This window comes from Argiope bruennichi, chromosome 7 (assembly GCF_947563725.1).
Source record: "Argiope bruennichi chromosome 7, qqArgBrue1.1, whole genome shotgun sequence".
NCBI classification, from domain to species: domain Eukaryota; kingdom Metazoa; phylum Arthropoda; class Arachnida; order Araneae; family Araneidae; genus Argiope; species Argiope bruennichi.
In genome coordinates, this window is record NC_079157.1 from 106,158,646 (window position 1) to 106,172,354 (window position 13,709).

The window sequence follows — 13,709 nt, forward strand, 5'->3', positions numbered from 1 at the left end:
GTGTATATTATATAATAATATGAAACCATCACCTAGATAATGAAGCAACCCTCCACCAAAGGCAATCACCAAATACCACAAAACACTTACCACCATTAGGAGAATTAAGAGCATTGTACTCAGCAGAAGACAAAAATAAGTGAAGTTGTTGGCAGTATCGATATTTAACTAGATATAAATGAATAGTTTTTAGAACCATTCTTTTCTAATTATAATCAGTGACATATAAAATTGACACTATGACTTTGTGCCACTTTTAAGACAGTATCATTCAAAAGTGGCACAAAGGGAATAGGAGAGGGTGAGCAATTATTTCTTGTCAGATGCTGCTTGTACTCCCCCCCCCCCTCCAGTGAAAAATTAAAAGTTTTGTCCTTAAAAATCTTTACTATCTCATAAAAAGTTGTAGAGCAGAATCTAATAATATAAATCCTATCTTCAAATAATTATATAGTAAACATTTGAAGTATGTAAATTTTTCCCCATTTTGACAACTTGGTCAGCAATGGTCTATTCAGCATAAAGTTTGACATCTGATTCAGCTATTCCTACAGTGCATTGCAAAAATAAATGGCATGACAACAAGTAAATCTGATGTTGTATTTTGCTGATTGTTTGTTTAGTCACTCAGTTAAGAAATAAATGTAATATATGAAAACAATATTAAGGCGGCAGAATTTCAAACATCTGATTCAAGTATCATTCATTCAAACAGTAATTTCTACTCTATAAAGCAGAATGGTGACAAGAGAATCAGATGTTACATTTTTATAGACTGTTTTTAATTGTCAACTAAAATCTCAATATGTTGACACATATTTAGGCATCCAATTTGTTGTTTCATTAAGACTGTAATTTATATTACATTTGACAAAAAAACCGACATGGTGAAAAATGAGTCAGATGTCGACTTTTACTGAATATTTTTAATTGGTCAGCTAAAAAAATCAATACAATGGATGAAAACTTTTATAGATTTTTACTATCAACAACTTTTTGTTATGATGACTTATTGGTAGAACTGTTAAGGGAAAGTATAAAATTACTATACATCAAACTTATGAAAAGCTTTTTTAAACAATTAGAGTATTAAAGAGATTTGCGTGATTTTTGCAAAAGAATATTTCTATGTATTGTTCACTATAATTCTTACATTTAATAGAACTTATACTTATTTTAGCTTGAAGAACTAAAAAATTAAGTTAAAAAATATTTACCTGCAGAAATGCAAATACCCTTAGTTGAATGACTCAGAACAATTAAATAATTTACATGCTTGGACAGAATAAGTTGCCAAGTTTGAAACATCAAAAATCAGTATTCTCTACAACTTTTACTTTAACTGTATAGTTCCATAAGATAGGTACCCCACTCATCAATGTTTTGGGCTTTCATAATTTTTACATATTGCCAACTTGAATTGTTACTGATTGCAGCAGAATTTGTTTCATACAAAAAAAAAAAAAAAAAAAAAAAAAAAAACTACAAAATAAAGTGATTGAGTACATATTTTAGAATACCAATACGAATTATTCACGATTTTATAAACACATTCACAACTTAAGATCTATGATAATAATTACAAATAATGAAAAATTGAAGATCCAAAACCAAATAAAGGATTAACTGAATTTATTGGAGAATAAACTTTACTTTTGATAAATGAAAAATAAATAAATAAACCCTCCAACTCTCACCTAATGTTGACCCGAAAATTCGACCATTAAGTTGGCTTAAAAAGTCACTACATACATTTTTATTTATTTTATTTCATTTACAAAATTTACTTTCTCATATTGTTGTTAAGAATTAACTTCTAAATGACTTAGAAAGCAATCATACATGAAAACAGGAGCCACTGGATATCCATGTTTCATTAAATAGTATTTGTATCATTGAGTAATGGTCAAATATTTACCTGGTTGTTTCTCAAGGACTGTGAGCAGTCCTGTCCTCCTTTGTTTCATAGGAGGCATTTTCTTCTGCACCTCTTCAGGTGGACTGATTCCAATGCGGAAGTTCTGGGGTTGCTCCCAAACAGAGTAGCTGAGAAAAATAAATAATCATACATCTGCTAAAGCAATACAGTTTTTTTAAAAAATTAGCTTAATATTCTAAACTCTGACAATAGAGATTTTTTTTTTTTTTAAATCTTTGTAAATGTTCAACCCTTTAATTAAAAGCAGAAAAGCTCTCGCAGATCCTTTGTGATCTTTTAATTGAATGCTGTTTATAACTATTTAAACATACCCTTTTTAATGAATCATTATAATTATTTTGATGAATAAAATTTGGCAAAGGACAGCTAAGAGCTACATTATAAAACAATAATTTTGATACATTGTATAAATATTTAACATCTGTATACTTCTTAATTTTTTTTCTCAATTAAATATTCAATTAAAATGTCTTCTTGTAAGGAAAAAAAAAAACTTCTTGAATTTCTAAACTTTATTTGAAATAGGAAAGTTTGCAAATTTATAAAATATCTAGGAGGAAAAAGTAGAGCTAATTCTTCTTGATCTCAATTATTTATTTACAAGTGCCTTGTTGGCCAGAAAAGATTTTTTGTTGAATGAACTACAATGATTCAGTATTGATAAATGATCAGGAAAAAAAAAAAAAACCTTAGGTGGCTCAAAGCAGGCAATATATATATCATTACCTAAATTTAGATGATTTTCTATAATAGTGTACATATATATTTACAAGAAATAATAAAAATGTTGAACTATTTAGAAAAATCTTTTTTTAAATACCCATTGTGTGTGTTTCATCACAGCTATCAGAAAATAACTAAATTCAGCATCCAGCATTAACAGATGTTTTTTAATATCACTAAACAGAGTTTCCACTGAAATAGCAACTCAGGAACTAATTTAAAAACTATTACAGCAATATAGCATTGTCACATGCAACTCTGAAGTATTTGTGCATGTTCCTCTTAACCTTGGCTAAAGGAACATATACTATATTTATCTAATAATTTATAAATTAGTTCCTAATAATTTAGTTCTAATAATTTATAAATAAATTTGGAAAAAATGTACTAAATGATGGAAAGAATTATAATGTTCGTTGTTAGTATAAATAAGTGTATTTCTGAAAAAATTAGCAAATATTTACTTTTAATCAACCCCATTAATCATAAAAAAATATTCTTGTTATAGCAAGATTTCTACAAAACATACATTAAATAAAAAAATAAATCAGAAACAAAAAAAAAAAAGTTCTATACTTTTGAAACTAAACATGGCAAATTTATGAAACTGTTAATATTACTATTTTTGATAATTTCAGATTATCTTCATTAATGAATCCAGGAAGATTGACCAATCAACATATGGTGCTTCTTCTTAAGATTGCTATTAATTAGTTTAATGAAATTTAAAGCATTATAGCTCTTCAATTTTTACAATTTTTTTTTAATTTTAGTGCCACTAAATTTGATTGATGGGACTGATTGATGGAAATCATATAAAAATTTAGAATCCATAATTGCTTCAGAAATCATTTACTGACTCAAACAAAATTAATACAATATTTTACATAATTTAAAGTATTTTTCCAACTGAAAATATATGTTTGTATCTAATTAAAAATTAGCTATTGAGTCAAGATTTGAATGGATATCTTTGAATCTGAATATTGCAATAGAGCATTCGTCTATACAAACAAATCTCCCTTAACAAGCACCTCACATAACGAGCATAAAAAAATGTAAAAAAGTGACTCATTTAATGAATGATGTTTTACAAAATGAGCGGTGAGAAGATATCATGACATTGCATACTGGATTGGCCTGTATCAGCCTGTGTTAAAAGTTTGTTTGAAGAGAACCTTTATATCAACTTGGAACAAATTTTAGTAATATAGCATTGTCGCATGCAGCTCTGAGGTGTTTGTGCATGTTCCTCTTAAGCTTGGCTAGAGACACAGTAGTTTCGATTACAAGATTATAGGGGTAGAAGTGGATAGCAGTAACATCAATGAGCTGGTGGAAGAACACAGCCAGAACTATTGAAGAGTTTATGGGGCTGTATTCTGTGTCACAAGAAAAAGCAGCAGAAGAGATTTGGTCAAGAGGGGAAGAAATAATTGAAGAAACACACAACAACCTTCAATAGAGCAATAAAGAAGATGCTGAAAGCATGAAAATTTCTGGCATCATATGTTTAGATGCATAACTTTGATAAAGGAATTGCACTACAAAGCTATTTAATGATAAGGTTGCATCACATTTTTGTCAAATTTTGAAGTATAACCAAAGATTTCATTAGACATTTTTTTGCAAGAAAAAAAAGCATGCATTATAAATAATAAACTGTACTGCTGTAAATTTGATTCAATGCTTTTCTCAGAACAGAGTACCTTATCCTATTTAATATGGATTCCTGGGGAAAAAATTGCTTCACTTAATGAATGTTCTGCAATATAAATAAGAAATGGAAACAAATTTTGCTCATTAAATGAGTTTCCATTATGTATATATAATCTTTACATATTTTTCAAAATATCATTACATTAATAAGTATTATTTTGACAGACTCAACATACATATTTTTTTTTCTCATAATAAATCAATTTCACTTCATATACATTTAGTTTCAGTAACAGATTTTACTACATACCCTTGAACAGTTGATTGAGCCATTTGCTGCTCTTCCTGTTCTTGGCTCTCATCTTCTTGTAAAGCCAAAGCTTGGAGACCTTGAGGTAATGTGCTGTTGGGAGACATCTAGAAGAAATAAACAGAAAAAATTAATTAAAAAAATATTAACAAAATGAAATCTATGATTCTCAATTTTCAAGTTATCATGTGAGAACATTATCATTCTTAAGACATTATTTGTCTTAATTAATTTAAGTCATTAACCAATTTAAACTGGTTTACGAGAGCTCCAAAACACCCTAATCAAAGCAACATCATGTTCTCACAAAAAGGAATGCCACATTTGGAAGCTGAATAATGAGTGTTTCCATCACAATGCGATTTCCAAATGATAAACTATTTACCAATAAATTTTTAAACATATTAATTTATATAGAATTTTTATGAAAACAATATTTTTGTAAACACAAACTGCTATTTCTAATTTCTGAGATCATACAATAGTTCATAACGGATTAATCATACAACAGGAGTCAAATCCTTCAATGTTTCCCACTTAAAAATGAATGAAGTGATATTTCCCCATATTATAAAAATTAAATTATTTACATTCCATGAAAATAAGAGCTATGATGTAACAGTTCTAAGTCAACCTTGGTCAATGCTGGTAAAAACAGATCACCCTTTAAAAGCGCATCTGCTGTCAAAGAAGCATACATAATAATAATGCAATGCTGGTAAAAAAATTATGCGATTAAAAGATGATGATGAAAATTGCCATTTATGCTTTATTTATTGCCTACATGATTTCGAGCTTCAAAGCCTTCTAACCAAAACAACATCATGTTCTTGATAAAAAATTATCTCTAACACTCAGAAGTACAAAAAATAATAACTAGGTACTTTTTTATTTTATTTGAATAAGAAATATATAATTTTGAAATGTTTTACAAAACAACACAATATACATCTACAGTAAGAAGAGCAGAAAAGGTAAAATATGGAGACCAAATCTCATTATATATTTTATTTGTATATTCATTTTCCTTAAAAAAAATTGAGCAAATCTGTAGAAGTAATTAATTAAAAAAATGCTTTAATAAAAATAAAAGAAACAAAAAATAATTTTATTAGTCAAAGTGGGATTAAAAAAAATGCCCAAAAAACAAACTATTGTCCAATTTAAGGTTAAAGGGTTGACATTATTATTGCTTTATTAAATTGCTGTAAACGTTTAAAATTGAAAAAATGACATTCAAGTAATATCTTAAAATCCAGGAAACATGGTATAATTTTTGACAAAATAAATAAGAAATATTTTCCGTCTTTTGAGATGGCACTTACAGTAGTAGGTCTTTCTTTGTTGGGGGACTGTCCTTGTTGGCCAGGTATTTGACGCTGATAGTAGTTTTTAACATTGGCACCACCATCAGATGCACGTCTGCCCAAACCTCCAACTGATATAAAAATGCAGAAAAAAGGATTTGATTACACTTATTATACAAATTAACTAAAATAATCATTGAATAAAAACAATTATAAAATATTAAACAATGAAATGAACAAATAATTTTCAGAAAAAAATAAATAACTCCAAAATCAACATACAACATTCACATGATGATGCAAACAGATAATTATAATCATCCTAAAATGTCACACAACTTTTTAAAAATGTAAACATTCGTTTTTTTCACTAATTTTTCTAAATATCGTTTGTAAGAATATAAAAAATAAATTTTAAAATTTCAGCTAGATCTAATATTTTTTAAACTATGGATAAAAATACAGAAATTTCATTCCAAAAATCTCTTTTTAACCATATTCTTTTATAAATTTCACAACAGTTTATAAGTTAATTTCAATAAAATTTTCCAACTTAAGAAAAATACTTAAAATCTCTAGTTAAGTAATATTTTTAATTACTTAACACAATAGCAGACAGTGGAAAGAAAAGACAAAAAATTGCAGTTGATTTATGAAAATATTTACTACACTAGTTATTGTGTACTTTAAAGTACATAACTTTAGAAAGTTTATTCTATATAGGATTACATATACAATCACGCAGCTTATAAAATTGACTAACAATATTCATGTTATTTTGCATCCTAAAGAAAAATAATTTCACATCACAGAATATATCAATATCTGGGCAAAAGCATAATAAAAAGAAAGCTGTTACAATCTTGTTATATACTTAACCTAACAAAATTCAAATGTAATATCAGAAAAGTACAAACTTTAAATCAGAATTAATGATGTCTTCAAAATATAAATGCACTAATTTCATATTTTTTTTCCCATTTATTTGGAAAGGATCTCGCACTATTTCATATAAATAGAATTAAACAATTTGCAACTTCTTATACAATTTAAAGCTCAAAAAGTACCTAATTTTGGAAAATCTGAAAATAAACATAAGCCTTTTTATAATAAAAAGCAAAGTAATAAATTTGAGGGAGGGGAAGAGATTTCAGAAAAATTTCTTTAAGATCTACAAATTTGAGACTAGGCCAGAATTTATCAATCAAGAAAGTCCTACTAAACATATATAAAGGATTTGAAAAATTTAATGAAATATTTCCATGACTATTAAATAGACTAATCATCACTGTGTAAATTGAGGCATAAAACGTATTTAAAATAATCACATGCAAAGAAATATTCTTTATAAACATACCTGCACCAAGCACTTGAGGTGGTTTGAGCAAGTGTTGGTCTTTTACACAGAACACTTGAGGTGGCTGGTTCTGAACAAGGGGAAGGTTTTGGGGCAAGTTGGTATGAGGAAGTGCACTGAGGGGCAGGGCCTGGGCCGGATGGAGGGTGGCCCCATAGTGGGCTCCACCCCTCGTCAGGAATAAGTCCCCACCCACTGCACCAGCTTCAGGAGCATCAGCATTGTCTGGTCCTACTGTATGCCTGCGCACAACATGATACTGAGACTGAGTGTTTTCCGTATGCCGTTCCTCTTCATCTGACTCAAGCTCCACATCACCAAACTAAAAAAATATTAATGAGAATAATTTTTAATATTTTAAAACATATACCAAACAGATGGAAAAAACAATACAATTACATAAAGATTTCATAGTCCTTATGTGAAAACTACTTCAGATTTCAAACATAATTAATTTCAAAGCTGTTGATAGTTAAAAAGAAATTATCAATATTTTAAATAATTAAAATTTTAGCCAAAATATTTTTTTAAAAAATCATTTAGACTCTTAAGGGTAGCATGAAGACAACAAAATGGACTTATTTGGTTTCTTTTCATAGAAAAATACATTTCAGAAAATGGAATCCAATCTAATATCTTAATTAATACAAACTAATAAAACAGCTATTCACATAATGCATATTATGCTAAAAGATTTAATGAAAACATAAATAAAATGAGATTAATAAAATAAGATTTACAAGCTTATTTTTTTTAAACTAATTTGTGTTGCTTAATTATTTCTCATGTATCACTGAAACAATTTTATTCCATGGTTTCTACATTTTTGAACAAACATAGGAAATTGAGATAAGTTCAATGTAAAAAAATCATCTCAAATAAATGCATGTTTTTATTCTTTATGCCATTTTGTATGTTCATTGAAATTATAATAAAATAATACTAATTATTAAATAATTGATTTCAGTATTCTTACTTTTAAATATTTACTACATACTTAACTTATTAAAAATAAGTTTTAAAAAATTGATTAGAATTTACAAAACATAATATTAAGAAAATTTCAAGTTATTCCTAAAAGAATTAAGTAACAATTCAAATACCTTTTCTAGATTTTCTGTAACCAAAGTCACAATTGGAATGGGACTAAACATGGGCTTAGGAATAGCAGGTTGTTCACTTTCAGTTGTGGTTTCAGCAGGAGGTGATTTTTCAACTGCAATTTTCAGAAACAGAATTTAGTAAATTATTTTTAAAATTCAATAATGAAAGCTCATTAAAGAATATAATCTCCATGTGATTATTATTTGATAAATGGCACTCCATTTAGCAGAAGAATTTTTAATCTACTCATAAATGATAAAACAATTTTCAGCTTGTTATTCAAAATAAACGTTCACATAAAATTTCGACTGAGAATTACTGAATATTAAAACATGTCTCTTCCTTTAATTATAGATATTATTAGAACTATATACCCAGAGTAAAATATCAACAATAATACAAGAAATCAACACCTGATTTTTAAAAATGTATTAAGTTTTAATATGCTATTAAAATTATGTTATATTTATTCCTAAATAAAATGTGACAATCATTTCTATTCAAAAAAATTTCTAAATAAAACAACAGATGTTTATTTTGCAAAACAAAATTTCCTTTAATTGAATTCACACATACAAATATAAATATAATATATTATTATACAAATATAATATATTATTTTAATTTTGGAACTTCTAAATCATATCTTTAACTCATAGTTTATTCTCACAAACCTGACAATATTTAAAAATATTATTGCATGAAAATAAATTTTATAATTCATTTATAATAATTATTACAGAGTATAATTCCTTTTTATTAATTCATTCATTTTATATTCATTTCAAAGTTTAAGAATTTGTCTTTTTAATGACACCAATTTGATAATCATGCAAATTTTTCCTGAATTTTGGCAAGGTCTTAATTTTTTTTTTTTTTTTTTGCCTAAGTTTCACCAATAGATTATATTGTTGTGCTGAAATTCAAACAGTTTTTTTTTTCTTGTTTGTTTCATCACATATTTAATAGTGTAATTATCTTGCCATTGTTGAAAGTTAAAGAAGGTTCCTGCTTAATATCTGTGTAGTTTAAAAGACGAGTCAAATAATGAAGTAACAGTGCCATGAAATTTAGGAGATATGTTTCATTTTTATTTAGCATTTCATTTTTGTTTTTAATAGCACTGTGATGTTACAGAACTGGTCTTCATTAGAAAAGTTCATAATAACAGGAACTTAATTAGGAAAATTAAAATAACATGATTTTATTATCTGTCAATTTGGCAGAACCATAGACATAATAAGTAATTTAAATAAAATTAAATATAACTAACATTCCAGGCAAACTAGTTGCCAGAGGTGGCTAGTAATTAATAAAACTGGGAGAGCAAATAGTGTGTTTTTATCAAAAATTAATAACCAGACATATGAACAATCATGAACTACAAGGATCAAAGCATATAAGCAATTACATAATAGAAACCAAATTATGTAACTTCTGAGATCAAGATATAAAACAGAACAATATTCACAGTAAATAATTTTATTAAGTACAATATATAAAATAATAATTGCTATAAGCATTTTTTTTTTTTTTTGCAAATATATTTGATAAATAATAAAAAAAGTAAATAGCAGATGCCAAACTCACCAACACCAGTTGTGATGCTTGCCTTTCTTTGGGGCTGTGAGGACACAGGTAAATTCTGTGGTATCAAGGACATCCTTTGATGGGTCTTAATTTTTTCTAGCAATAAGTGGTACATAGCACTGTACTGATCAAATTTGTTTTCTTTCACAGACTGTAAAAATAGATCAGATTTATATATACAAAAATAACACTGACAATATCATATACAACAGAGGAATGCAGTAAGATACCAATCAAAAATAGAAATGATAAATATTACCATTTGCTTTAAAGAAGTATACATTTTTGAGCTTTTAAAAATAATGCTAATTTTGCTTTAATTATTATAAGTTCCCCCTTTCCCTTCTTTGTACATTATTTCTGAATAACAAAGTAAATTCAAAATAGGCCACAACTGAAAAAAACTAAGCCATAAGGTAAATAAGAAAATAAAACACAATAAATGATAAGACTTTCCCAAATTTATAAACACACACACATATATTTAACAACAACAATACCTTATGATGAAACATTTTTAAGAGCAGAATTGAATTTTCTTTAGCTATACTACTTACTTATAAATACTAATAAATATGTGACTACACATATATGATCACATAAAGCACATATTATTAAATATATATATATATAACAGAAAAATATTTAGCACTCATTGAAGCTACAACATTTCATAAAAATAATTAATATTCTTATATTTATGATTTTTATCAATCTATAATACAATAAATATAATGAATCTTTTTACATAAAGTAAAAAAATATCTAGCTTAATATATCCTTTTGAATAATAACCCCTTTTAATAATATATCTAAGCAAAATATTAATTTCAATTTGGAATCATGTCTTAAATTGAAAATGATTAGAGCAAACTAAAGAAACAAAAACTTTTCAGGACATTCAAGATCATTGACATACAACTTGAAATCAATTAGAAAATTTTTTGGATATTTTTTTCTTATTATAATAAAGAATAATACTGCTAATTATAATATTATTAATCAGAATTTCTATTCAAATCTCTGAATTCTTCAACTGAAAAGTTTGCATTAGCATTATATAGAGGAATTGGAAAATAACCAATCACCCATTATTGCATGATGGTCATTACAAATGTTTGGTTGTTTCTGTTGCATTAACTGTAAACCTAACACAACAACAGAGGTATGGAAATTTTAGAAATTCTATGTAATAAAATTCAAAAGAACATACACAAACAATGTCCTCTCTCTTGAAAGCTGGTAGTTGCAGCATATAATCAATGACAACTTCACAAATAGGCTCTTCCTCTTCAACCTTGTTGCTCACACTATACTTCTTCAGAGTTCGGCCAAATTCCTCATCTGGCTCCTGAATAATCCATTTGTGCTTGATAATCTGATCAAGGGTAAGGCGCTTTGCAGGATCCACAATCAACATATGCCTAATCAGATGTTCACATTCTACAAGAGAATTTTTTTTTATAATAATGCTAGTTTAATTATAAAATTGTTTATTGTCACTTCTCATTATCTTGACAACACATTAGTCAGGATTGTATTCTTCAACAATTCAAATTGACAATATGCTGCATAACTGTGTGATAATATTCAATTAAGAAGTTCTGATTATTATCCAAATATATATAAATGTAACTGATATATATGAATAAAACTTAAACAAAAAGCATCATTTTGTACATTAAAATTCTAAATTTAAAATGAAGGATGCTTAATTCCAAAGTTATATGATGGCATTTACCAATGACACAGTTACATACACTAACTTTCAGCTACCAACCTTAAAATATCAATGATTCAGAATCTTGAATTGTGAACTGGACAAAATATTAACATTCAGTTCATTAAAAAAAAGTACAGTAGTTAACATTTGTAAAGTGTAGATTTTTTTTTTTTTGTAATGTAGATTTCTAATGTAGATGACTAAATGTAATTTTTTTTTAATCCAAATATTTTTTCTTCTGAATTTTTTTGCATCAAATGTCTTAACAAGACATATTAAGAAATGTGTAAATAATCTCTGATGTAAATATGATGATAAAAAAAGTTACTTTAATGAATTATGTTAAAAAGATAAATATGAAAATATTAATGTAAATATGCATTTGCAACAGAAAATTTCACAAGAAAATGTGCACAAAAAAATTTGATTAGTATTGATACTTAACAAAAAAGAATTTTGTTATTTTTTTTATTTGAGAACAACTAATCCAAAAACAATAGAATAAACAGAAAATTGTTCTATTATTTAGAAAAGCTATAAAATAAATGGATAGAAAAATATCTTTTTTTCTAAATATATATATATAATCCTTTAGTTATAATAAAATAATTCAAACATTCTTATATTAAATTCCATATTCTATAACTGTTTTTTACATCTGAAAAGCCCATTTATGAATTTTTAAAAATTAATTGAAAAAAATCAACATTTTTCTGCAGGTTTCTAAAATGTGGGCTGTATGTGTCCATGACAACAACAAAAAAATTATTATGGCCATATAACTCAAATTTTATTTTAAAATGAATACTTATTAATAGTGTATTTTAACTTCATTCATAAAAAAAAAAAATACACAGTACTTAATTTCCTGAATGCAAGTTATTCACCGTTTGACATATAACACACACACACACACACACAAAAAAAAAAAAAAAAAATATTTATACAAGAAAATTTTGAAGCTCATACCACTAGACATGAAATATGGTATTCTAAACTTCCCAGCCAATACCCTGTTGCGAAGGGAATGCAATGTGCTGCCATCAAATGGTAAAGCTCCACAAACTAGTACATACAGAACAACTCCTAAACTCTGCAAGAAAAAATAAAAAAAAAGCATTACACAATGATTTATTTATATATAAATATAAGTTATTCAAATGATATGCTCTTTACAACTAAAAAAAAATGACTTAATAAATGGTCTGTTCATTTATTAGTTATTTTAAATTTCTAACATGCAGAAAGATAAAGAAAAAAATCTTTGAAAAAAAGAGAGAAAAACAAAACCTAGACAAAAAATATCCCACAATAATTCAATCTACAAATATGCTAATAGAAAGTTAGATTGTTTATTACAAATGTTATTTTTATCTCGTGTGTAACTTTATAGAAGAATTTTATTCATAAAAATTGGAATTTTAAAAATCAATAACAAAAATTTCCTTGCAGTAAACTTCATTTACTGATCACTAAACAGGAAACAAGCAAATTCAGAGAACATTAATAAAGGCTTATGGAAAAAAAAAAAGTAATGAAATGAAATGAATGACAATGCAGAGATTGATAGTCTGTATCAAAGTAAAATGCAAAACAGTGTTTCAGAAAATAGAGTTCATATTAAATGGCATATCTTTACAGATTTTGAATACTTCAAAAGAATTCCAGCTTATTTTTAAACATTTTGATAACAACGCACATGAATCAAATTAACAAAATTTCTTTTTGTCCAATATATTCTAATGGTTCTTAAATATACCACTTTAATTACACTTTTATCTTCATAATATGATCAGTTTTTCTTACAATACTTCACAAAAACAAGAATATATTTTCAAAAATTAGTAGTAGGTGAAGACTGAATGTAACATTAAAATTTAAATAATTTAATTAATTAAAAAAAGGCTTTTTTTTTTTTTCCTCTTTCTGAGGTAATTCTACACCAAAACTTATCTAATGATGAAAAAAAAATGCTAGTAAATTAATTCAAGATATAA

At 26.4% G+C, this 13,709-nt stretch overlaps 1 protein-coding gene across 2 annotated transcripts in view; it reads right to left on the reverse strand.

Moving 5' to 3' along the window:
* The window catches only part of LOC129974962 (serine/threonine-protein kinase SIK3-like), a 40,832-nt gene that overhangs the window by 12,414 nt on the left and 14,709 nt on the right, over positions 1-13,709 (reverse strand). The window contains exons 6-14 of one of the 2 annotated variants that reach the window (XM_056087782.1): positions 12,682-12,805; positions 11,203-11,432; positions 9,990-10,140; positions 8,399-8,511; positions 7,296-7,617; positions 5,957-6,069; positions 4,632-4,738; positions 1,919-2,046; positions 91-168 (exon numbers count right to left, since the gene is read on the reverse strand). In XM_056087782.1, the coding sequence (XP_055943757.1) occupies positions 91-168; positions 1,919-2,046; positions 4,632-4,738; positions 5,957-6,069; positions 7,296-7,617; positions 8,399-8,511; positions 9,990-10,140; positions 11,203-11,432; positions 12,682-12,805 (1,366 nt within the window). The remainder of the gene's footprint in view (positions 1-90; positions 169-1,918; positions 2,047-4,631; positions 4,739-5,956; positions 6,070-7,295; positions 7,618-8,398; positions 8,512-9,989; positions 10,141-11,202; positions 11,433-12,681; positions 12,806-13,709) is intronic. The other variant, XM_056087783.1, reaches the window with a different exon arrangement.